Source organism: Herpailurus yagouaroundi, unplaced genomic scaffold (assembly GCF_014898765.1).
Source record: "Herpailurus yagouaroundi ecotype Mexico unplaced genomic scaffold, PumYag 77, whole genome shotgun sequence".
NCBI lineage: Eukaryota > Metazoa > Chordata > Mammalia > Carnivora > Felidae > Herpailurus > Herpailurus yagouaroundi.
Window position 1 is genome coordinate 25,835,266 of NW_024412388.1, and position 26,365 is coordinate 25,861,630.

Here is a 26,365-nt window from a genome sequence, read left to right on the forward strand (position 1 = left end):
AAACACTGGCACCTACTTAATCAGACGCACTGATGACACTCGTCTCTGCTTTTCTATTTTGGAAAATACAATGAAAAGATCCAGGCAGGGGCTTCACTCACAGAAGCCCAACATCAGCAGTGGAAAAATGCCTCCAGGAAAGCTCTCAGAGTGAGGCTTTGTGAGGCTCGCCAGATCAGGTTGGTTTTTGATTTCGTTTTTTTTTTTTACTTCATTTTTATTTATTTGTTTAATAAAGAGAGAGCATGTGCATGGTGCAGAGGAAGAGAAAGAGACAGAGAGAGAGAGAGAGAGAGAGAGAGAGAGAGAGAGAGAGACTTAGAGGAGACTCTGTGAGAAACTGCACAGCATGGAGCCCGACTCAGGGCTCGATCCCACGACCCCGGGATCATGACCTGAGCTGCAACCAAGAGTCGGATGCTCTACCCACGGAGCCACCCAGCCACTCTGTTTTTACGTTTATTTTGTAAATATTTCACAGGTGGCTAAGGAAAGGAGGCTGTTTATGAAAGGTCCAGATTCTAAAGGTAATGCTTCTAGTTGCAGCGTTGCTTTTATCCTAGTTTCCCGCTGAAAGCCTGGCCTCATGGCAGGGGCTCCACTCTGCCCCTGCCCCACCCAGGTGAGTGATGGGCTGGTGCTGTCCGGAACCACAGCCTGCGAGGTGGGGTGGGAGGGGGCCAGCCACCCCCTCCACCCTGAGAATCGGTGCTCCTACCCCAGCACACCCTCGTGGGAAGACACTTCTTGCTTTTTATCAGGCCTACTTTGTCCCATTCTGTGCACACTACCAATATGCCTCACTCCGCACTCACTCACTCACTCAGGACACAAACTCACCCCTCCTTTTATTCCCCAGGGCCTTATGCTTAATAGGTGTGCAATACAAGTTTGCTGTTGAATCAATCAGAACCAACATCAGCCTATAAATGGTAGTAGTTAAGGGCTTAATGAGCAAGTTAGAAAGCCCACCCTTGGTGTTTATTAATTTTGTGTGCTTCGAGTAAACTCAAGGTTGAGAGGGATGCCCTCATCCGCTCCCATACACCAAGTGGACTCTGGATCTCCTCCAGTGCCCAAGAGCTCCCTGCCTTGGGTTTGCAAATTCTTCAGGATTGGAGCACAAATCTGCTTGCCTGCGATTTCCACCTGCCATTCCTGGTCCGATCCCTTGCTGCCAGGCAGCTCTTCGCAGATTTGAACCCCTAAGCTCCAGCACTCCTGCAGCCCCTCTGCCCGTGGGTGTGCCAATACAGTCGTGTTCTACGTAACACTAACACAAAACAGAGCTGGAATATGGCTCCTCTCCCACTTTACACCAGTGTAGGCTAAACTCTCCCGGTTAAGAGCTTGGGCTCTGGAGTCAAAAGGGAGGAGTTCAGATGGCCTTGGGAAACTGGCTTATTTTCTCCAAGCCTCTACTTCCCTGCCCATAAAATGGGGACAGTGATGGCATTTACTCTGGAATGATGGGGGATAAATGAGACGACGTTTGTCAAGTGCCCAGCACATAGCCTGGCTCTTCAAAGGCACTCGGTAGTAACTACTATGAGGAGTCTGGCTCGAAGAGGGGCCTGGGGAGGGGCAGCTCAGGGCAGCATCACTGCCTCGGGCAGCCGGCCACCATGGCAGCTGCAGAGCTGCTGATGTGGAGGCCCCGGGTTGCAAATGAACAGGACAAGAGACGTATGTCCTCCCTGCAGTCAGGCTGGACCCAGTCTGGGGACAGGATGAGCTCCCCGGGACTCATGTCTGCGGCCCGCTGAGGAGGCTCGGCAGTCCCCGCCTACCTTGGTATTGGGCGCTGAAGCCACGCTGCCGGTGGTTGCCGTCAGAGGTGAAGTGCAGCCGCAGCCAGTTCTTGCTGCTGATGACGGGGGCCGGGAGGCTGGCTCCGGTGAACCTGTGGGGACACCAAGTGGGCGGGGATAGCGGTGAGGCAGGGGCCAGCATCCATTGTCCCCACTTCCCATGGTGCTAGGGCCTCTGCCCAGGCCTGGGGCAGGAGGGAAGGGCTGGGCCACCCAGGCCGCCCTCCAGAAACCTGGGGCCTGAGGGACTTCAGCAGGCTCTCCCAGGGGCCTTGAGATGCTGTGCAGACAGTGGATCCTTCAGGCCAGGAGCAGAGGCCCACCCCCTCCCCCCACCAGGGGTGTTGACAAGTGTCACTCCCTTGGGCAATAGACCACAGGCAGAAGAGAGGCCCAGCCTTCCCAGCTGATGTCCACATACCCACCTGTACCCAAGACCCTGATCCCCCAGCAAAAGTCCAGCCTACAACCCCCAGGTACAGGACCAGCTACCCCTAGTGAGCCCCACAGACCCCCCAAGGAGTCCAGAGAAAGGCACTTCAGGCAGTATGGCCCTACAGTGCTGTGAGAGCCCATTCTAAGGTCACTCACTGTGCCCCGGGTCTCCTTTGGCTCCTCCCCTATTCCTGTTGCGTCCATAAGACGCCTCCCCATCCATGCTAGGTCTGTTCCCCCTCCCTTAAATTAGCTTCTTCTGGATTCCAGCCAGTCCAGCCCAGGGGGTGGGGCACCAGGATCTCTCCTGCCATCACTGGTCACTACCCCAGCCTCTTGACCAACTGCCATCTTGAGCCAACTTCCAAGTCCACCAGACCCTTCCTCCTGGAGCACAGGAACCTTCAGCAGCTCCCTAGTGCCTATACAAGAATAGCCTTTCAAGTTTTCCACCTTTTCCCCTGCTGGAATGAGTCTCTGCTCAGTGCTGGCCCTCTCCACCACACTCAGGCTAAGCTGTGAAGCCCCCCTCCTTGTGCTTGTTCTCTGCACCCCAGGAATCCCCTCTGTCTTCCCTCCTCTACCCCACAGCCTCTGAGCTGGCCTGTGCACTGGTGTCTTCCCTCTTTTCCTCCCCACATAAGAATCAGGTATAAAGCATAGCGATGCCTGCCCCCCGCCCCCCGGCAGCCTCACACCTCCCTCCTGCCTGCTCCCACCCCTGCGGGGACACCCTATCGAGGACATCTCCTAAGCATGCATGCTTTGTCCTTTACAACATCTTTGCCTTTTCTGCCTGGAATGCACCCACCCAGAGCCCTCTCTCCTGCACCACCCATGTTGCCTGAGAGGACTTCAGGAAGCCCTCAAACATCACATCCTGGGGCAAGCCTTTCCTACTCTCCTTGGCTTGGAAGCCACACAAATTTGGGTTCAGATCTAGGCTCTACCACTTAGTACCAGTGTGACCTAGGACGAGTTACTGAACCTTTCTGAAAAATGAGAATACTAAGCCCAGCCTGAAGCGCCTGTGGGAAGAAATGTGAGACCTGCCTATGGGCAAAGAACCTAGCCCAGTATCTAACACACATTAGCTCAAGAAACGGCATTTTCCTTTTCCTCCTCTGTGATGCCATAGCACCTATGATTCATCATCTAGGTGGGTGTCTCCCTAAGGTAACTCCTCAAGGAGGGCATTGTAGTCTGATGGTGAAGAAGACCGGGCTCTGGAGGGATGAGCTGCGTTATCTTACAAAAATTACTTCAACTCTCTGTGACTTTGTAAAATGGGGACAATAATAACCATTCCCTCAAAGAGTTGCAAAGATTAAATGAGATGCTACACACAAAAAAAGGCCTTAGCATGGTCCCTGGGAAATAGAGAGCTTTTGGTAAATGGCAGCTGCTATTTTATTCTTTGTCATTTTTATTCTTCGTCCTTGTACCAAGCATCTAGCACCCTGGTTGGTACAAAGCAGGCAAATCAGGATTCCAACAGAAAGCAGATGGCACAGTCATAGGAGAATAATTCCAGCAGTTCAATGAATGGACTCTTTATCAAAAAAGTGGGGAAACCACCAGGGATGGGGCAGTAGGCTGTTGCTTGTTACCACTTAGGAGCCTGGAGAGGAAATGATTATCCCTGAAAAAGAAGGCTGCATGCAAAGGGTCACCACACAGGACCTAGATCTTGGGTGTTTAAGTCCCATTAGGAGGGGGCAAAGAATGCAGACCCAGAACTCACTCTCCTCTTTCCCCTCCTCCAACCTCCTAATGATGCTTCTGTTGATTTATCCCAATCAGAAGCCAGAAGCAAAGGAGCATATTGATACAGCCCTATAGCTAAGTCTTCCTAGATATGGAACAGAGTGGAAAAGGTTGGGGAGAGGATCTGGAGGGGGCAAATGGAAGAGATCCAGCATGGTGGGTCCCCATAAATGTGTATTAAACAAAGGAAATAACCAAGGAGCTTCATACCCTGCAAAACTGAGTTTTTACTGTAATGAAAATGCTGACACACACCAAATTCTAATAATATAACCCATATTACCATTGGTAAGAGCTATTATAGAAACCAATTACTGTATTTCACCAGATCCCATTTAAAATAGTTTATTACAGTCTGAGTCACTGAAGTTTTCTAAGGAGCCACAAACAGTATTGTGGGTCCCCCCCCCCCCCCAGGCCAAGTTCAATTCTGTATCAATGACAAAGCTTGGGGACTATTTACATAAGGGAAGTAGAAATAGGGAGAATTTACCTGAATAATTCAGAACCAAAGGATGTTTACTGCAAAATGGGATGTGGGGAGGGTGCCGGGGTCCCAGAGCAGGATGAGAAGTCATGATCACGACTATGGTAAGTGGAAGCCAGTGAGGCTTCTCCAGTCCCAGTACCTGCTTTAGCCCCAAGCGTGCAGCCTGGAGAAGCTCTGAGGGACACCCGTTGTCCATCTCTCCCACACCTTTACCCACCCTGAGGACTCCTGGTAACTCTTCACCCCCAAGGCTTAAACTCTTGGGGCCCTGTGTTGCCTACACATCTTTACTCTGTTCTGCTCCTGCCTCCTTGGACGTAAACGCATATGTGAGAGTTTTCCTGGCAACTATCCCATAATTGGGGGCTTACATGTTGGAGTCATCACATCAGACTCTGCCACTGGGATGGTGCCGTGCCCCACTGGAAACTCTCCAACATCACTGACACACACGACAACACAGGGAGCTATCAGAAGCATTATATTGGGTGATTAAAAAGTATATACTGTACGGTTCCATTTATACGAAACCCTGGAAAAGACTCATCGATAGGAAGAGAAAGCAGATTAGTAGATGCCAGAGCTGGGGGTGAGAGGTACAGGTGGGGATCCCCATGGGAACCTTCTGGGGTCATGGGAATGTTCTGTATTTTGAAGGAGATGGTGGTCATGTGGGAAGTACATGTTGGTCAAAGCTCTGAAAACATTTAAAATGGGTAATTTTAGGGATGCCTGGGTGGCTCAGTCAATTGAGTGTCTGACTTAGGCTCAGGTCATGATCTCACAGTTCATGAGTTTGAGCCCCGCATCGGGCTCTGTGCTGACAGCTCAGAGCCTGGAGCCTGCTTCGGTTCAAAGCTGGCCAGACCTCTTTTGGCCTCAGGGCCTTTGCACTTGACATTCTCTCTACCTGCTAGCTGGCTCTTCTCCCAGATGTCCATGTGGCTCACCTCCTCAGTTCCTCTAAGTTTTTGACCAAATGTCACCTTCTTGGTGAAGTCTTCCTGGTCTGACTCCTGCCTGCCTTCCTTCCCTGAGCACACGTGTAAATGTGCAAACACACACACACACACACACACACACACACACACACACACACACCATCTCCAATCAAACAGAAGACCTTACTTGTAGTGGAACACACATTGCTTTTTTGTGCTTCTCTGTCTTTGTACTTGTTGCTCTGTCTGCCCTTTCCCATTGTACCATCTGACTGCACAGAGAGGTTAAGAAGCTTGTTCAAGGTCACACAGCCATGAAATGGCAGAGGTGGCAGTCAAACTCAAACCACTCCACTCTGAGCCTATGTACTCAGCCACTGTGTTGTATACTGCCACATACATGCAAGCATGAAGGAAGGCGGTGGAACAGTTTAGGCTGAATTCCATTCTTTTTCTTTTCTTCCCCTCCCGCTTCCCCCCAGGATCCTCTTTAATTCTGCTCCCTCTTAGAATCATAATTAAAGGAGAGAAACACAAAGAGAGATTCTCCCCTCCAAACCTTTCTGTCCACATTAACTTCACTCTGGGGGGCCTTGGGAATTCCAAGTTCGCCCAGGAAATTGCTATTGCAGTACAGCATAAAATGTATTTAAGCAATTACACTCAATTTTTTTTCTTTTTGGTAAATTGACTTCCGTTAAATGGGGCTTCATTAATGGAATCTGGCTTGGGGAGAACAAAAAAACAAACGCTCCCTTTAATGCATGTAGTTGATTATGGGAAAAGTGGCTTTGAATTCCCCTCCAGAAAGCTCTAAGTTCTTCTCTTGGTAATAGGACAGCTCAGAGCAGACTTCATGGAAAGCATTTCTTCTTAAGAAGCTTCTTCTACAGTTAGGATGTTGGGGCGCAGAGATGAAAACAGTGAGTCTGCAAGGAATCACTGCCTACCTGTAATCTGAGGGGGAGTACTAGAAGATTCTGCCGTAGATTTCAGTATTCCTGAAAACTGACATCCTCGGGAGAACATTCACTCATTCATTTACTCACCAAGCACACATTGTATAAAAGGCACTGTGCTTGCCAGTGGGTGCCACTCCCACTTGTTCCCTGGATATGGGAAGTCTTTGCAAAGCCTGAAATCTACCAGATTCCACTGTAATGTCCCCTTCTCTGCCCAGCCACCACTCCTCAGGCAGTGGCATCTGGCTTCCGTGTTCCAGAGCAGCTCCTATGGGCTTTATCTCTTAGCTAAGCTATGTGCACAGCCTGGATTTGACTCAGGGTTGAAGACTCTTTGCATCCTAGGGTCGAACAACCTTCCAACCACAAAGGTGGCTGGGGAGAATGTGAAATATAGGAGGTGCTGGCCACTTTATCCCCACTCCCAAACTCTCTTCCTTCCCCACCTGCCATCTGCTTTCCTCTTTGGGGGATGGAGAGGGCACCACGATGCAACCAGGGAAACCCTCTGGATGCCTTGATGGTAGTGAGCAAAGGACACCAAGGCCTTTGTTGGAAACCCTTTCGGGCCCCCCCCCCCCCCCCCGCCAAGCCACCTCTCATTTCTGAAGTGAGACTTTATTGACTCAGCCCTGACACACCCATTCTCATCACCAATGATTTCAGTATCAGTTTTCCTTAGCCAAATACCTAGGATTCTTGCTATGTCAAAACAAATGCTTTTCCTTAGACAAACCCAGGATGTTACACACTTTCCTGGAATCGGGCAAATGCCCAGGATGAATGAAGTTCCCCTTTGGATATGGACTGCCAGAGTCTCTGAGTCTTTAGACTTGTCTTTGGAAAGACATCTCAAGGTTCTGGTTCTCAGCAGTGCCTACCCACCTCACTTGTTCAGGCAGCTCTGAGTAGCTGAGCCACGGTATGAAGATTCAAATCCCAGCTACCTACCTGGATGTTTGGGGGCTTGTCTGAACAAACCCAAGCTTCTGCCAATCAGTCTAGCTCCCCAGTGTTCTTTCTCCCCGTAATCCACACCATCCTCCTGGTCACCCAACCCAAGCATCATTCTTAACTCCTCCTGTCCCTGCCCTCCATGGCCAAGTCTTCTGGGCCTCACAACCTTGTCATCCTCACCTGGACTACTGAGTCAGCCTTCTGATCTGTCCTCTGCCCCCAGTCCATCTCTGTACTCTGTGGGGAGATCTTCCCAAGTTCCCGCCTGGCTGGAAACCCAGAAGCAGAGGCCCACCAGCTCCAATATCATAAAATCTAGACTTTTTCATGCCTTCCCTCTCCAGTGACACCCACTTCGAGCTCCAGCTTCTTCCATGTCTCCATGCCTTTGCATATGCTACTCCCTCTATCTGCAGTGTCCTTTCCTGTCACTCCACCTGACTACCTGGGAAAATATCACCCATCACATAAACATAACCAAATGCCTCATTTTTTCCACATCTCTCTTTCCCTGCCCTCATGGGAGAAGCATTTGCCTTCACTGTGACCCCTTCGCACCACGCTCAAGCCCTTACCATCATGCCGATACCCCAACTCACAACCATCTCTCAACTAGAAGCCAGGCTCTGTAAAAGCTGGGACAGGATTTCCTTTATCTTGATATGTCTAGCAACACAACACAGTGCCTGGCACAAAGAACAAATCAATTCCTTAGAACAGGGGTTGGCAAACTAGAGCTTGCTGTCTGTTTTTGTAGATAAAGTTTTATTGGATCACAACCATGATCATTCATTTACATTTGTCTGCTTTTATGCTGCAACGGCAGAGTCGAGTAGCTGTGACAGACACTGTAACCCGCAACGCCCAAATTATTTATCTCACCCTTTACAGAAACATTTACTAACACCTTGAAGCCTTGAAGATGACATAGTTGGTTGGTAAAGAGTAATTTGTGAGGAGGGCATAAGAACACATACACAGCTAAAGCATTTCATTATAGTGTGCAAATACCTAAATGCACATTTACTCGTCAATCCATTTAATGTAGGACCAAGGTCTTTCCTTTGACCACGGTTTTGTTCTCCACACTGTCTGCCTTATATAAACTACACCCACAGTTCATTGCTCACCATGTTTAATTCTTCTACGGCATGTTCACTCAACACGTATTTATTGAGCACCTACAATGTGCCAGGCTCTGTGTGGGGCACTGGGGAGGCCGCAGTGAGCAAGATGGACTTGGTCCCTGCCCCAATGGAACTGACCCAGTGGGTTGCAACTGTCTCAGTCACTCACACCTAATATTGAGGGAGTAATTCTTTTTAGAGATTCTCCTTCATGGAGTCATTCCAAAGCATTCAATTTAGTTTCCATAGATGCAACTCTATTTCCTTTCACACTCATATTTCATCAGCTTATGTGATGTTTAATTTAAATCACATAATTACAATAACAAGTATGACTGGCACCAAGAGAGTTGGCAACAGACCCATCTGATTCTCAGAAAGTGCAAGACTCAGCTGGTGGGAGCATGAGGTGCATGGGCATTGAGGGTGGGGGTGGGAGACGGCCAGCAGGCAGCTGGCACTTCACGTGCCACAAGGCATCGGTCAGGAAGATCTCGCAAGGCCGTGGGAGTGCCAGCCACCCCAGGGAGCTGCTCTGGTGGAGAGGGCGAAGTACTGAGCACTTTTATTATCCGTGCTTTGTGAAGGAAGGAAGGAAGGAAGGGCGGCCTCTTGCTTTCAATAGTGGGGCATCTGTTCTAATTACATCCCCTTGGCTATCAGGAGAGTGGGAATCAACTAATCTTAAAATCCTAATTGAGGAGGACTTCAGAGGACTCCTAGGCCTAAAGGTTCACTATGTATGGATCTCATCTACAGCATTCTCGACACAGGGTCAGCTCCTTGCCAAATTCTCCCTGTCCCCTTTGATCCACCCCCAATCCTTTTTCTAGCTACTTCCTTACCTTCAGGTGGGATCTTACAGCCACTGGCTCCAGAGAATCTGGTTGGCTGCCCCCGTGTATCTGTGACTCTTTGCACTTCCTCTACCCTGGTACTTGTCTCACCAAGCATCGTCCAGGGGTCTGCCTCACCCCCCAAACTGTGAGCTGTCTGAAGACAAGAGCCATTTCTTACTACTTAAGTTTTTTCCTCAGTACCTTGCATGGAAAACTAACACATGGAAAGGGCTCGGTCAATACCACTCACTAGAAGAAGGAACGCCTGAATGAACGAACGAATGAATGAGATCCTGCCGGTGAAAGAGGAGGGCATATGTGGGGAGAAAGGCAGGCGAGCAGGTGAGCCTGGAGACAGTAGGGAGAGCCTCTGAGGCCAGGCTGGGTTTCATCTCCGTTTCCCACGAAGACGAAGCCAGGCCGCCCCAGCCCCTTGGTCCCTCAGCCCTCACTGTGCTCCCCATTCACTTGGCAGCTGCTGGTACCTTTCTGGGGGACTCTTCCCGTCCTGACATATCCCCAGGGCAGGATCAGCGAAGTCTGGTAATCAATGTGGGCAAATGTTCCTTCTCCCCCCAGAAGCAACTCAATAAACCCCACAAATTATCAGGGCTCTTCCCTGCTCAGCTAATTGTTAGCTCCGGGGAACCCACACAAACTACATCAGGTAAACGCTTTTCCTCCAGAAGCACCGCTCCCTGGAGGACGTGTATCTGAGGCCTGGAGTGCCAGGGGCAGGGCTCCTGGGATGCGGGTGTCAACACCTGCGGGTGAGCGCCCCTGGGGCTTGTGTGTTGGGGATGGCACCTTGAGAAGGTCTGGGAGTGGCCTGGGGCGCCCGTTCCTTGCGTTCCGGACTCAGCGGCTGACCTAGGAGGGCTGCGGCGTGGGGCGTCTCCTGTCTCTGCGCAGAGGCTGTGCTCAGGATGCTGCCCGGAGCAGATTGGCGCTGGGTCTTGCAGACGGAGGTGCGGCCCGGGGCCAAGCTTTGGGCGAGGGTGCTGGTGGCAGGCCCTCAACTACCTTTCAGGGGACGCCCGCCTCCCTCATTTTCTGTCTCCGCGACTAAATCAGGCAGAGCCACAAGCCTTTAAAGATGAGGCGTCCCACCGGAACCACGTGCCCCCCAGGCCGCAGCTGATTGGATCAGGGTGGCCATGTGACCCAAGCGGGGCCAATCGGCTGATCGGACCCTGCACTGGCTTAGCCGAAGAGGGGCCCTGCAAAGGAGATACGGCAAAGGAGTGGCCCAGCGGCGTTGTCTGCACCTCTGTCGCTGCCACCCCTGCTTCATTGCTCTTACAACACGTGATGTGCCTTGTACATTCGTTGTCCTACTCCCCGTCCTGCTCCGGTCTGATTGGGACAGAATCGAAGAGCAGTCTCTGCCCTGCCTTGCTGCTGAACCCTTAGCCAGCCATCCCCTGCCCTCAGCCAGTGCCTCTGTTGCTCTAGGTTAGACCCGCGATCCGGCCTGGAGACCTGATGGTCCTATGCCCTAAGATGTTAAAGCCTGCCCCTTCAGGCCTGGCCCAGGAACGGGGTGCAGGCCGTGGGAGCCTGGCTGGGGACCAAGGCACACTCACACTCTACCTGGACCCTCTCGCCTTCCTGCCTCAGGTCTCTGCCTGGGTGGAGATGTCACCTGTCTGGGTCATCACTTGTCTTGTTCCCCTACACGGAGGCAATGGGCTTAGGGAGGTCAAAGGTTAAGGGTCGGGCCTCTGGAATCAGCACAGCCCTATATTTGAGTCTGGATTCCGCTGTTTACTAGTTGTGTAAATGTGGGTATGTGCCAAAACCTCTGGGCCCCAGTTTCCTAATCTGTGCAATGGGGGTCCTGTGAACTTGTGTATATATAAGGTGTCCAGGACTGTGCCTGACACACAGCAAGTGCCTCGCAAATGTGAACTGTTTTCTTCTCATGCTTTGGTCTGAAGGGAGAAGGGATGGGATCTTATCAGTGCCTTGAACCTTACCTTCCAGAGCACAGAGGGATTAAGCAGACCTCAGAGTAGCCTGGCCTAGGTTTCCCTGGAGAAGTCAGGCTGCCTGCATCCACTCTGGTGATAGAACAGTGCAGGGGGGGGGGGGGAGGGAAAGGGGAAGGACAAGGCACTCTGTGGCACCCAGGGTAGCCATTCCAGGTGGCAGCCACCTTCCCTCCTCCTTGGGCAGCCCCAGCTTGACCTCCACCAGCTCCTGCGCTCTCAACCTTGTCCATCTTCCACCTGTCACTGGCAGACATGAGTCAGAGAAGGGACCTGTCCCCCTCTCAGGGAGGGTAGCCATCTATACCTTGCAGAGGCCTCTGGGGATTATATTTGGATAGTACTTCTCATCCAGAGGAAACGTTTGCAGATGGCTTACCAAGGAGCCTCCCACGCCAGCCTCTGCCTGCCACTCGGCTGCCATTCTGAGCCTGAGCATCATCGATGTGCCCCTCCCCCTCCAGAAGGCAGCTAGCCAGCCCTGCTTGAGATCCTGGCAGCTCTGAAGCCCAGGCTGAGGGTATGAGCCTCCAGTCGGCTAGAGGATGTATGGCCTAAAACATTTCAGGGATGTGCAGGCCGGTGAACAAGGGGTCCTAGTCAAGACGCTGCTGGATTTGGATGCCGGCTTCATACCCATTGGCTGTGTGACCCTGGGAGACTGCATCTCTCTGAGCCTCTCTTTCCCAGTGTGTGTCTCACAGTGCATTGTGATGATTCAGGGTGATGTGGTGATGCTCGTAAACTCCTGCTCAGGCTTCAAGACACAACAGCCACATATTCTTGATCATGGCATGTCTCCATGCAGGAAGGGAGACTGATGGGCAAAGGGCCATGAAAGAAAGCAGTCTGGGGTAAGATTAGGCACATGGGCTCTAGGAAGCACCTGTCTGGGTTCAGGGCTCAGATCTAAACTTACCAGCTGTCTAACTGTGGGCAGGTAATTGACCTGCTTTGGGTCTCAGTTTCCCCATCTATTTGCTAAGGATAACAATAGCACCCACCTCATAGAGCTGATAGGAGGTTTAAGAGAGATAACAGGTATAAAAGCTCTAAGTACAGTGCTTGGCACATAGCAAGTGCTCAAAGTGCATTCACTATTATTATTAAGGGCCCACAATGTGCCAGTGTTGTATGTATACTTTCTGAATAACAAACCAGAGGTCCAGCTGTTTGTACAGCAGAGCACAAGCAAGTCGAGGGGAGAGGAAGGAGATAGGAAGGAGAGAATTGACAAACAGGGGAGAAGAGAGTTCCTGTCTTCCCGTATAGCTCATCTCCATCACATCTGGGGTAATACTTTTGGTTTCAAATGGCAGAAATCCAGATCAAATCAGCCTGGAATAGAGAAGAAATTATTGGCTTCTGTAGTCAAGCTGTAGCTGGCCCCAGGGATGACTAGACCCAGGGACCCAGATGCCACAAGGCCCCACTCTTTGTGCCCTATCTCTATTATGCTCTGTCTGCTGGCTTCATTCTCTCTATTGCGAATGGCGGATGCTTAAGTCTGGAACCATGGCCTCCCTTAGCAGCTCCGATTCACCCTCACACCTTCACTTCCAGAAACAATACAGAGATCCCTTCCCTTCCAATTAGAAAAAGCCCACTGGAAGCCTCTGATTAGTCCAGCTGGCATATGTGCCCACTCCTGGAGCCAAGGGAACGGACCCCTCCTAGACCTGTTTGGGACCGTTCTCCAAAAGAAGGAATGCGCTCAAAGGGAGGGAGGGATTGGTGCTAGGCAAACAAAATGAGAGATGTTCATTGTGATTGAAAGAGGCAGGGGGGCTGAACAAAAAGATCAGGGACCAGGGTGCCTGCTGGCTCAGTTGGTTAAGTGTCTGACTCTTGATTTCAGCTCAGGTCATGATCACATGGTTGTGACATGGAGCCCTGTGTTGGACTCCAGGCTGGGTGTGGAGCCTGTTTAAGATTCTCTCTGTCCCTCTCCCTCTGCTCCTCCCCTGCACACACACATTCTGTAAAAAAAACAAAAAAAACCCAAAAAAACCAGTGACCACTCTTCCTACTCTGTGGTATAAGAGAGTGGCTTTGTCAAGGCCTGTGAGAGGTATCCACAGCTCACTGTGGGCATTATCTCCCCAAAGCTGGTCTTGTTCTAGATCTCATCCTCTCCTCCCTTTTTGTATCCTGCCAGAGGTAAGCAGGTATGCCTGACCCCCACCACGCTGATCCCATTCCTGTGCCTGATCATCTGTCCCATTTCCTGTCTACTTGTTCACTAGTCCACTGCTTTGACCAGCCTTTGTCCTCAGTAGTGGACCCACGTTCCATGTGGACCTACCTGCACATGCTGGTGTGGTTCTATGGGCTACCCCGGTCAGTCTACCTGTTCGACTCAGGGCATTCTACGAACTGTGGATAAACTGACCAGATCCATCTGGAATGAGAGATCCTCCAACCCAAATGAGAAAAGTCTCCCTTGAATCCCTTAAGTGTTGAGATTTAGATACCTTATGTTCCTTCCACCTGCCCTCCTCCTGCAATACTTGGCCTTGTTCCTTGCTGGCTTCCTCTTCTCCTTGGCCCCAGCCAAGGAGTTCTGGGACTCCCAGTAGAGGCTAAACACATGGACTTAAGAGTCAAACCAACCAGAGCCTGAGGCCTGGCTCTGCCACTCATTGCTGTGTGGCCTTGGAAAAATTAATCTCTCTCTCTAGGCTTTTCTGGCAATGATATACCTAAAGCATTACCATCATTATTATTAAAATATTATGGTCACATGCGATTGAGCAACAGTTCTTGGCATGAGGTGAATGCCAAAGAGCCTAGGCCTAGCTGCTGACAACCCTGCCTTCCCCACCAGTCTGGCTTCCAGGAAATTTCAGATACCTCTTTCTACCACCATCTCCTTTCCTAAGACAATATCCGTCCTTCAATTACTGCTTATAAGTGGCCATCAGAGAATCAGTCACACTGCTCCAGCAACTCACAGCTATTTATTGAGATGTGTGTGTGCCTATGAGCATGTGTGCATGTACATGAGTGGCGAATGAGTGAGTGAATGAACTGAAAGAATCTAAGAGTGAATTAATTGGTAAGCAAACGAGTGAATTAGTGACTTAATGAGTCAGCAAGTGAGTGAAGAAAGTGTGTAAAATTGAGTAGATCATGCTCCTTGCTCCCACAACTAATCCAATAAGCGGTGGCATAAATTTTTCATCTTTATTAACACAAACAGAGGTTAAGAATAGCACAGGAAATGTTACAGACCATCAGCTGGATGAGAAAGATACTATATTCCTTTCTTCTCGCTGCTTTAACAAATTACTACAAACTTAGTGGCCTGAAACAACACAGATTGTCTTACAATCCTGGGGGATGGGGGTCCAAAATGGGTATCGATGGGCCAAGATCAAGGTGTCTACAGGGCTGTGCTCTCTGGAGCTCTAGGGGAGGATCTGTTTGCTAGCCTTCCCCAACTTCTGGCCACATCGTTTCCTGGCTTGTGGTCTCTTTCTCCATCTTCAAAGCCAGCAGTGCTGCATCTAATAATCTGCATCTGTTACCACATCTCCATCTCAAACTTTTGACACTCCTGCCTTCCTCTTATAGCGACCCACGTGATTACATATCCAGGTAGCCCAGGATAATCCACCCATCTCAAATCCTTAACATAATCACATCTGCAAACTTTCTTTTGCCATGGAAGGTAGATAACACAATCATGGGCTTCTGGGTTTCAGATGTGGACATCTCTGTGGAGCCGTTATCGTATCTATCCTTCCTCAAGAGGATACTTTTCTCACAAATACCTTCCTCAGAGGGCATATGCAGTCACTGATTCCTAAGAGGGGCATGAGGGGGATGAAGGAAGCATCAGAGCATTTACTAGATGCCCAAGCCTGGTACTTTTGCTCTTCGTCTTGTGGCCTGAGCACTGGGATTTTTGAAACCTCCTCAGACGGTTCCAGCATGCCCCCAAATTTGGGGAACACTGTTACAGAAGATATGCCAAGATCATACGCCACTACAATTGAGGGTCAAATCTGCCCTGAGATTTCTGGAAGAGAAGGGTCAAGGTATCTCAACTCTGGGTGCACATTACTGTCAGCTGGGGAGATTTTCGAAAGACTTTTTATTTTGAAGTGAGAAGAGAGTTGCAAAGATAGTACAGAAATTTCCTGTAGACCCATCACCCAGCTTCCTCTAACATTAGCATCTTACATAACCATGCTACATGTATCCAGACTAAGCAATCAACATTGGTACAGTACTGTTAGCCCAATGGAAGACTTCATTCGCATTTCTCCAGTCTTTTCACCAATGCCTTTTCTCTTGGTCCAGAATCCTGTCCACATCTTCCATAGCACTGAGACACTGAATCTAGTTGGTCTTTAATTTGTGTCAGTTTCTCAGGCTTTCTTTGCTTTCCCAAGACCTTGGCATGTTTGAAGAGTACCGGTCAAGTATTTTGTAGAATATCCCTTAATTTGGGCTGGTCTAACATTTTCTCATGATTAGACCATGGGTTATGGAATTGGGGAAAGATAATCGTTATTTGATTAAGGTGGTATCTGTCAGTTTTCTCCACTGGAAAGACACAATTTGAACTTTTCCACACTCTATTCATTAGAAGTGAGTCCCTACGTCCAGCCCACATGGCATGGGTACATTATTCTCATCATTCGTTAGTTGCTCCATACTGCCTTGTTACCACCTCATTGCTCTTTATTGATAAGGTTGTAACAAGCTAGACCCAGCTAGTAAGCGGCAAAACTAACATTTGAACTCATGTCTCCCTGACTCTAAGCCATGTTCTCTTTCCACTTCGTTACCATTCATTGCTAAGTCAAGAGGATCTCACAGTCTCTAAAGTAGGAGCTACCCCTCAGCTTGCCTATATAGTGTTCTTCAAATCAGTTCAAAGTAGGTCATGAGATCAGTCTGCAGGTTGCACTTTAAATAACAAAACAGGAACTATAACAGGATAGAAAAGAGTATATCACACACATAGTAAGTATAGTTTCATAAAGCTTTTGTTTCTGTATACTCTGTGTTTAGAGACCCTTATCTTTACAGTGGGGATAAAAATAGCACCTCCTCCAACACACACATACACACACACACGGTTGTTATAGATTAAATCAATTGATGTAGGTAAAGCACTTAGAAAAGAGACTGGCACACATTAAGCAGTATATAAATATAATGAACTATGCATGTGCACAAATGGGTCATGATGTAAAATGTATTTCCTATTGTAAACTGCAATTAACAAGTTAGAAAACACTGAACTCATATCTTTAGACCAGCGTCAGCAGATTTCTGACCTCCAGCCCACTACTTGTTTTTGTAAAGTTTTATCAGGGGCATAACCACACTCATTGGTGTATATATTGTCTATGGCTACTTTTGAGCTACAATGGTAGAGTTGAGTACTTCCAATAGAAGCCATATGGCCCACAAAGTTGAAAATATTTACGATCTGGTTATCCAGACCCATAAACCTTCCTAGAGGTCATCTCATAATACAAGTGTTGTTAGATGCCTCTATTGAGGCCATCTGGCCCTGTTCTGCTACTGCCCTGGCAGGCATGTTTGCCCCTGCAGACCATTCTGGGCTGTGTGACTGCTGGGTGCTTGGGCCTTGAGAAGCTCACTACCTTCGACACTGAACTGGTGCCCACGCTTGCTTTATTTATCCACCTTCATGGCTGTTCATGGTGGAAAGCCAGAAACATGGTACACCGGTCAGGGTCCCAGTAGGAAACAGATGGCCATTCAAATTAGAAGAATTTGAGGCGTGTTTAATAAAGAAGCTCTTTACAAAGGGAAGGGCAAGGTGTAGGAAAGCCACAGGCATAGCAGAGTCCTCAGAGGCTAGTAAAAGCTGAGCTCTTACCACCCTTGGCAGGAGAGGACAAGCAGAGGGAGCAATTCCTGAACCTAGAAGGAGTCAGTCACTTGGAAAAGACCCTTAGTTGGAGCCAAGACCTCAGTCCCGGGTCGGAGAACCTGTGAAGAGGGAGCCAGAATAAGTGTCCTGACTTCACCTTCCTCTCTCCCTGATCTACTGTTGGGGTCCCCATTGGCCAAACTGAAATGGAAGCCAGATGGCATGAGACTCATTGATGTGGTCTCACCTTCCCAGGGCAAAAGGGCAGGGTGGAGAAGGTTGGAAAGTCTCAGCTACCAACACACATAGCATTGATTTAGAAATCCAGGCATGTTGACCGTGCTTAAGGTCCTCCAGACAATGTCCCCATTTCATCTCTTCAAGTTGAGAGTGTGGCCCAGACACCAAAGGGTGGCCACAGCTTTTACCTTTCACCACCTTGTCTTCCTAGATCTGTTAGGCTCCAGATGATTATCATGGGGTTAATCCTTCTGGATCTTTTCATCATGAGAAGGGTAGGAGGTCATGAATGGAGGCACAGATGAGCCGCTGGGGTTTTTGTGAGACTGAGCAGAGTCTGATTAATATTTATAGATGTTAGCCAAGTCCTTCCATCTCGGAGAGGAGCTATGTCCCATTCCCCTTGGTAGCCCAGCTCAAATCCAACAAACAGGTGAGCCAACCTGCGGTGGCCCTTGGGAAAAAGGACTGCAGCACAAAAAGCTAACTAGGCTGAGAAATGTTCTCACTGGCCAGACCCCTCTGCCCCCACCGCTAACCCAGACTGCCTCAGCTGGCATCTGATATTTTACAGGCCCCTAAATGCAGCCATAAAACTAAAGCATGTCACCCGGAGGGTCTTTCTTGGCCAGTCCAAAGCACCCATTTTACAGATAGGAAATCATAGGCTTACAGGAAAGAAGGGGCTGGTCAGTAGTCCAGTCGCCTTGTCGCAGAGCTGGGGATAAAATTCAGGACTAGGGACGCTCATCAATTTTCATATTTCTTTTACAGAAGATGGATGTTGAAGTCAGTCCCGGAGCCCTGGGAATGACTGTAAGTGCGGTCGGACTAGTCTTAGGCAGCTTTCTCATCAGGCTCAGTAACCGAGGCCATACACTGGAACCATCGGCCTCGGAGGCACCAGTTCTGAGGAGGCAGCATGTGAAGCACAAGCTTGAGTCATGCAAATCAGCCCAAATTCAGACTCCCACCTGTTAGTGGCTATTTTACCCTAATTTTTGTGTTAATGAGGCTCCATTTTCCAGCCCTATCGATTCAGCACTATTATCAACCACCGAGTTGTATTAACCCCAGTGCCTTCCAAGCAAGGACCTTAAAGTGTCCAAAGGTCACTAGATGACACTTCTATTGTCTTTCTTTCTTCCTTCATCCGGAAGAAGGGTAGAATATTTGCAACTGCTTTCACAACAAATCAGAAGCCAGCTAGTTTGAGTGTAGCCATTAGGGCTCCGTTCTCTAACCCTGAGAGACAGGGATCCCTGAGATGAGAGCAGAGAGGCCTCCTGATAAGCCAAGGATTTGACCCCACTTTCATGGACTCAAGTGTAATTAGTAAAACCTCAAGGTTCTCCTCCCTCCACCTACCCCGCCCCCCAGTTCTTCAGAGCGATGAAGAATTTAGATGTATAGCCCAAATGCTCGGGTTTTAAATTAGACAACTTTGTCCTGACAGGAACCGAGTCACGGCTGTCATACCTGATTATTTTTAGAGTCACTACTAAACTCTTTGAATGGTGTGAGCTGCCACCATTCAAGGCAAACAGAAAGACTTCACATTTTATCATGACAGCTCAGAGCCATCCACCTCCTCGTGTTCGTTATTTCCATCCTGACTGTGGAAGGGATCATGCGGCATCTTGACAATCTTACGGCAAGGAAGGCAGACCCCATGGCTCTTTACTACATCTGAGGGACTGAAAGCTCCCATTGCTGAGCAAAGCCTGTGGCCTCCAGGAAGCCAAGGAGAAATATTCTAGAGGAAGGGGCTGCTCCCTAGCCTCGTCTGGATGAACCATCATTGCTCATGAGAAGCAGAAATGGACCCTCAAGTAACCAACCAATAAGAGTGGCTGTATGCAAATGCTGCAGGCTGGTGAATGATGTCACAGTCCCCTCCTCTGACTCAATAATGCCACCACCACTGAAAAGGCTGACTCCTGACCGTAGCTCTTCAGAGAGAAAAATTCACCGCAAGCAGAGCACCTTCTAGATTGTTCCTGGAGTGTGGAGACAGAAGTCTCTGCTATCCAAGTTACTGAATCCAGAAAAAAAAAAAAATGACCTTATGAACATGGGAAAAGAAATTGAGCTAAGGCCCAAGGCAAATGTCTCTTCTTACATCCACTTTTTGCTGAATTACAGGAACAAGTTCAAGGAGCAGCAGCCAAATACCTACCTCAGCTTTAAAGAGTTCTCTAGAAAGTGTTCGGAAAAATGGAGATCCATCTCAAAACATGAAAAGGCCAAATATGAAGCCCTGGCCAAGCTCGACAAAGCCCGATACCAGGAAGAGATGATGAATTATGGTGGCAAGAAGAAGAAGAGGAGAAAGAGGGACCCCTACGCACCCAGACGGCCCCCATCGTCTTTCTTGCTCTTCTGCCAAGACCACTATGCCCAATTGAAGAGGGAGAATCCGAACTGGTCTGTAGTGCAGGTGGCAAAGGCCTCAGGGAAGATGTGGTCAGCAACAACAGGTGCTGAAAGGCAGCCATATGAGCAAAGAGCAGCTCTCCTGAGAGCCAAGTACCAAGAGGACCTGGAAATCTACCGTAAACAACGTAAGGCCAACAAGGGCCACCAACGGTCAGCTAAGAACCAGTGAAGAGGGAAAATGGAGTCGGACAAGGCTGACGGATCCAATTAGAAATAAAATGTCATTCAACTGTATTGCCTGTCTCTGGTCTCCTGTGTGGCATTACAGCGGTTGTGGCTGCTGCTGCTTGGAGGAAGTGAGTGGGGTGGTAGTTGAGGTTGGGGTTTGGAAGCTGACCCTGGGGAGGGCTGGCTTTGAGACAGGTAGCAAAGGTGTCCACAGAGCAGCCCGTGAGGTCAGTACCTACAGAGCTTGGCTTGGGCAGGTCGGATGGGAGTCTCCAGGTGCAAAGTGGAAGTCATGGAGGTAAGGGCATCCTGGTTGCAAGTGGTTATCTAGGGCAGAAGACTCTCCTCAGGATCAGGTACATGAGCACCGGTCCTTCAGTCCTGCCATTCTCTTTAGCAGGAGGGCCAGAAGGCCTGGAGTTCAAGTTGCACTCCCAGTTCAGGCCCAGCAGAGGTTGAGAAACTGGAATTTAGGTGGGCCTTGGGGGGTTTGGTTTCTCCAGTAATTCTAGAACTGCTCCTCCAGCAAGCCTTACATACCATTCCAAGATGAGACTCCAGCGGTGATCCCTACTCTAGTGGGGATGAAGCTCTGGACTGATTTTACAAAAACAGACATTTGACTCTGCCCAAGTCCTACAACTTGGAGAAAACCCTGTCGTAATTTTGGTGGGCATCCACCCACTCATTTTTCTATGCTTATAAGCATAACACACATGGGCATGGACATTTGTTGCCTTTCTGACTACCCGGTATCCATCCCTTCTCCTCTTGTTCACAGCACCTGCCTCCATCCAAGGCTTGATCAGATGAAGTCCTCCAGTCACACTGATTGGTTCAGTTACAGGCATGTGACCCATGCTGGTCCAATCAGAGTGGACCACAGAACTTTTCCAAGGGATCCTATGGCCCTGTATAGTATAGCCTTGAGGCTGTTGTGAGCCATTTGCCTCATTCTCGGGCCCCAGTGTTAGTCTTTATGGCATCAGGGTATAGTCTTGAGATTTTCATTGAAGATGAACCCACATATTCCATCTTTTTGTCTAAGTTAGTTTGAATTAGGTTTTCTGCCACTTAAAGTCAAAACTGGTAATTTGACACAAATCAGATTGTTTTGTGTCTGTGCTGTAACTATTTTTCAGGCAACAATATACTATGGGCAACGTTTCATATCAATATAGATTGATACGAACTATTTTGAAATGGCTCTTGGCTTCTTGACATCAAAAAGACTGGGCCAAATTGCAAAAATGCTTTTTTGTCACCAGGTTATGCACGCAAGAGGCTTCCCTAATTCCATCTCCATTCCTATTCCATGATGCACTTACACTTCATACTGTACTGCTATTTGTACTCTCAAAACAAAAGTAAAAAGGCTTACTTTGAAAAGTCTTATAGGACTGGGTGAGCCTTTAGGGAATAGAAGGTAATAGAGTAGAGTGATTTCAAAATTCAATGTCTGGAATCAGGCTATTTGTGGGAGACTCACATGTGGCAGATCCTGTGCTGGGTACCAGGAGGCCCCGCATAGACTACTGTTAGGTTCCTGCCCTGAAAGAACTTTCCTTCTGATGAGAGAGTTGGTTGTGGGCATAAGCGACAGCATTACAAGGCACAGTTAAAGTGAAGACTGTACAAAGTGCCGGGGTGGAAGCAGGTACCCCCTACCAAGGCAACCTTTGAAGTCTTCAGGGAGGAAGCAGCTTTATCCTACTTGGCAACCTTGTACTGGTGTTGGCCAGATTCCTGTTTCCCATTCCCTGTTTCCTACAGTTGTTGTTCCAACTTGGCTCTGCTTCCCCTGCAGCCCAACCCCCACTCTCTCAGGAGATGTCCTCATTTTCTAGTTCATTGAGAAAGCAGAGATCATCAAACCTAAGTGCTCTGTTTTCTTCTTTCTCAACATGTAATCCACACCCATCCCTTCCTCCTGGTCTCAAGTCTCACAGGAAGCTGTAACGCACTTGCTACCCTGCTTCCCCTGCCTCCTTCAGGCCTTTGCTCCTCACTGCAAAGATGCAAATCCTTCAGCCTCTAAGCTTGCACAGATTGGCTTGGTGCTATGGTACAAATGGTTCTGATCTTAATGTCTGCAAGACCCTGGGCAAATTCTCTTTCCTCTGAGTTCCTCCCCCGTGCCATGGGGATGATGCCCACCTTGCAGGTTGCTTTAGTGAATAAATGATGTAATACATATAAGAGCACTTGGCACAGTCATTAACACATAATAGGTACTGTGATGGGCATCCTCTAGGGTGGCTGTCTCAAGATTCTCCCTGCTGGTATCCATACCCATGTATGATCCCTTCTGATTAAATATGGGCAGAACATGTAACTTGCTTTTAATCAATAGAATGAAGGAAAACAGATAAGATGTGACTTCTGTGATTATGTAATGATATATAAAACTCCATCTTACTACTTGATTTGCTCTAGAGATTCTCTGTGCTGGCTTGGTGAAGCAGCCAAGCTGAGGAAACCCACATGGCAAAGAATGGTGGTAAGTCTCTAGGAGCTGAGGGTGGCCTCAGACCGATAGCCCAACAAAAACTAACGCTCCCAGTCCTACAACCATGAGGAACTGAATGTTCAGCAACTACATAAGCAGGGAAGTGGGCCCCTCCCCAGTTGAGCCTCCAGATGAAAACCCAGCCCTCACTGACACCTTGATTGCAGCATTGTGAGGTCTCACAGCCAAGCTGAGCTGTTGCTGGATTCCTGACCCACAGAAACCAAGAGACAATGTGTATTGTTTTAAGCCAGTAAGTGTATGGTGATTTGTTACATGACAATAGATAACCAATACAGTATTTAATAAATGCCTGATTTCTTATAATTCTAGAAGAGGCTGTCTTTAGCCTTATGTCTCTCTCTAGCCTCTACTTTAACTGTTTAATTTCCTTTCCTTTGTAACTTCCTGAAGGTGGAAAAGACCACCTCCATCCCTGCCCTGGGCAGAGTCCATCCTGGCTTGTACTCCTCTGTAGTGGTTCCAGTTAAGTTGTTTCCAGCCTGACCTGTGGGCTCCTGATGGGTAGCAGCTGGGTGTTGTACCACACTCCTTTCTGGGAAGTGGGCTGCCACACATCCAGGCCCAGCCCTCATACTGCCCCTTTCTGGTTTCCTGTGTGATTAATTACATGAATGTGGGTGGCCAAGTCATAGTTTTGACAACAGTCTGCATCGCCCCTGCTGAAGACAAATTCCATTAACATTCCTTTATGAAAAAGGCGACAGGAGGGTGTGAATCTGTAGGCTTCTAATGACTGTAATGTAATGACAGAGGAGGGAGGGAAGGAGGAGGAAGAGGAGGAGAAGGAGGAGGGGGAGGAGGAGGAGAGGTGGGAGCCTGGACTAAGTCAGTGGGCTAGAGGAGAAGCAGGCAGGAAGTGTGGTGTGGAGCCAGCACTCCAGACCCACTCAGGTGGGCTCTGTGCCCCTGCCCTTGGGAAGAGGAAGGCAGAGTCTTTGGGCCCACTGCTGTCTCAATGGCTGAATCACTGCACTCTGATCCTTCTCTCCTAAAGCTTTTCCTATGTTCATTTATTCATTCATTTATTCATTTATTCAACAAATATTTATGTAAATCTTATGCTTGCAATATACCAGGAACTGTTCTGATGCTTGGAATACAGCAAGGTCTGTGATCTCTTACGTTCCAGGGAGGGGAAGACAGATAATAAGTCAACAAATAAACACACCGGATCATTTTTTGATAGTGCCAAGTGCTCCAAAGAAAATAAACAAGGGTAATGAGATAAACAGTGACAAGGGAGGTTGAGGGCACGTTAAATCAGTGGCCAAAGATGACATCTGAGTTTGGATTTAAAGGACAAGTAGAAACCAGGCATGCCAAGGTCTGAAGAAAGGGTTCTTCAAGCAGTGGGACAGCTAGTGCAAAGGTCCTGAGACAGAAGTGAGCTTGGCATATTAGAGGGAGGGAAGGGAGGCCAGAATGACAAGGTGTGAGCAAGTGGATGCCTTGCAGCTGGAGAGGGGCAGACCTTAGAAAGGAGTTTATTTTAACATCTAAGTACAGTGGGAAGCCACAGAGTTTTCTGCAGGGCGAGCCATGTACATCCACTTTGATTTCTGGTTATTGGGCATTCTAGAGTCTTCAGAGACTACCAAGTGCCAACAAGGAGATGCTAGCCCCTCTAAGGTATGCAAGAGCTAGAGGCAAGGTTAACAAATATCAAGCCCATGACATGTCTCTTTTTTGGAGGGGAAAAAATCAGGAGCCTCTACTTGGTACTCGTGGGAGCAACTGTAAGCTAAAAATCAAACATGAAAAGTGTGAAACTTCTACTCCTGTGATTCATAAGGGTAGGCATGGGTGGCAGAATGTTCCATAAGGACACTTCTTCCCAGGTCTCATGTTTGCATGTGGAACAGCTTTCACTCGAGTGGTGGTTGTCAACCTTGAGCCTATATTAGAATCACCTCCGGAGCACCTCGGTGGCTCAGTCGGTTGAGCATTCAACTTTGGCTCAGGTCGTCTCGTGGTTTGTGAGTTTGAGCCCCACATCAGGCTCTGTGCTGACAGGTCAGAGCCTAAACCCTGCTTCAGATTCTGTCTCCTTCTCTCTCTGCCCCTCCCCTGCTTGTTCTCTCTCTCTCTCTCTCTCTAAAAAATAAACATTAAAAAAAAAAGAATCACCTCTGAGCATGTTGGACACAGAATGCTATGTCCCCAAAAATGCCATTTTTCTGGGAGTTGGACCTAAACTTTGCATTTCCAAAAGTTCCCAGGTGACACTGATGCTGCTAGTCCCGGGCTTACAGACGAATTCTTCTCCCTCTTGCAACCCAGCCATTCACTTAGAAGAGTGAGTGAGACTTATCTGCCTACTGGGTTTGAGAGAAGGAGCTGACCATCCTTTTCTTTCTTCCCACCCCTCCTTGGCTGCAGAGTGCGCTCAGGTCTGTGTTCCAATTACTTCATTGGTAATAGAGGCGACAGGCTGACCCTCATGTTTTTCTCCTGCACCTGTCAATGGATTTCAAACCTGATGGGAATGAGCATATTTATGTATTGGGTTTACCTCAAATCCCTACAGAGGAGTTGATCCCAGTTGAAAAACAACTGATTAGCATCTGGAACACATAACTGTGTTGGGATCTTATAGCTGATTTTAGATGCCACTAAAGCACCAACTGTCTGAGGATGAAATGATCCAGTTTCTGGGCCTTTAAGTCTGAGGATCAGGTCCATGGACAGAGCAGGGTCCTTAGGGTTAAGTCACCAAGGGGATGACACTCTCTTGTCATGTACCTCTAATCACACTCCCCAAAATAATACTTGCCCTTAGGTGTGCTGGAGAGTACACAAAACATCTGGGATATCACAGTAAATGAGGGCTGGTGTGTAAGAAGGACCCTATGAATGAGGGTGCCTGCCCTGGTGTCTAGAGGATGGTTTAAAGAAGAGAAGAACAACACAGAAAAAGGCAGTTGAAGCAGAAGAAAGCTTAGCCAGGGGCCTGAAGGGGGCCATGTGATGTTCCAGGCTGGCCTTGACCTCTGGGTTGGTGGGATGCCATGAATATGCTCATGTGGCCATCCCCTTGTAAGTTTCCATGCAATAGCTCTCACTACCCATTGCTCCCTTTCCAGTCCTTCCTCTCATGCCTGATTGATGTAAGACTCTTCCCCCTCAACAGGAAAGTGTTTCAGTGGTTGCCCATCGCCTATGGCAGTCTGACACAGCATGAGCCCCTGCTGCCTCTGCACTGCCGCCCACACTCAGCTTCTGCAGTAGCTCCCAGTGATCCCCACCTCCTGGTATTCACACCCTTGTGTAATACCTCCCTTTAAGTGTGGGCTGGACCTAGCGACTTACTTCTAATGAATAGAATAGGGCAAAAGTGATAAGATGTCACTTCTGTACCAGTGACTAGGGTGTAAAAAATGGTCTCTCTCTGTCTCTGTCTCTTGCTTGCTCAAAGCAAACTGACATGTTGAAAGCTGCCCTGTGGAGGGGCTCATGTGGAAAGGAACTGAGGGTGGCTTTGGCCAACACCCAGTGAGGAACTGAGGCCCCCTTTCAAACAGCCTACAAGGAATGAATCCTGCCAACAACTATGAATAAGCTTGGAGGTGGATCATTCCTCAGCTCCAGTGGACACCTTTACTGAACAGCCTTGTGACCCAGATAAGCCACTTCTGATTCCTGACTCACAGAGACTAAGCTAATAGATGCTGTTGTTTCATGCAACCACAGTTTGGGGTAATTTGTTACAAACCAATAGGTGATACTCCAGATTGAGTTATCAAGAGAGGCATAGTATCATGGAAAATACCTAAAAATGTGCGATGGTTTTGGAAACAGTGGGCAG

At 48.7% G+C, this 26,365-nt stretch overlaps 2 protein-coding genes across 2 annotated transcripts in view; one reads left to right on the forward strand and one right to left on the reverse strand.

Moving 5' to 3' along the window:
- Positions 1–26,365, reverse strand: part of CSMD2 (CUB and Sushi multiple domains 2) — a 553,689-nt gene that overhangs the window by 324,801 nt on the left and 202,523 nt on the right. The window contains exon 6 of the mRNA XM_040455784.1: positions 1,791–1,903. Coding sequence (XP_040311718.1) covers positions 1,791–1,903 — 113 coding nt within the window. The remainder of the gene's footprint in view (positions 1–1,790; positions 1,904–26,365) is intronic.
- Positions 19,229–20,093, forward strand: HMGB4 (high mobility group box 4). The gene has a single exon (XM_040468608.1). The coding sequence runs from the start codon at positions 19,489–19,491 to the stop codon at positions 20,026–20,028; it is 540 nt and encodes a 179-aa protein (XP_040324542.1). The 5' UTR covers positions 19,229–19,488; the 3' UTR covers positions 20,029–20,093.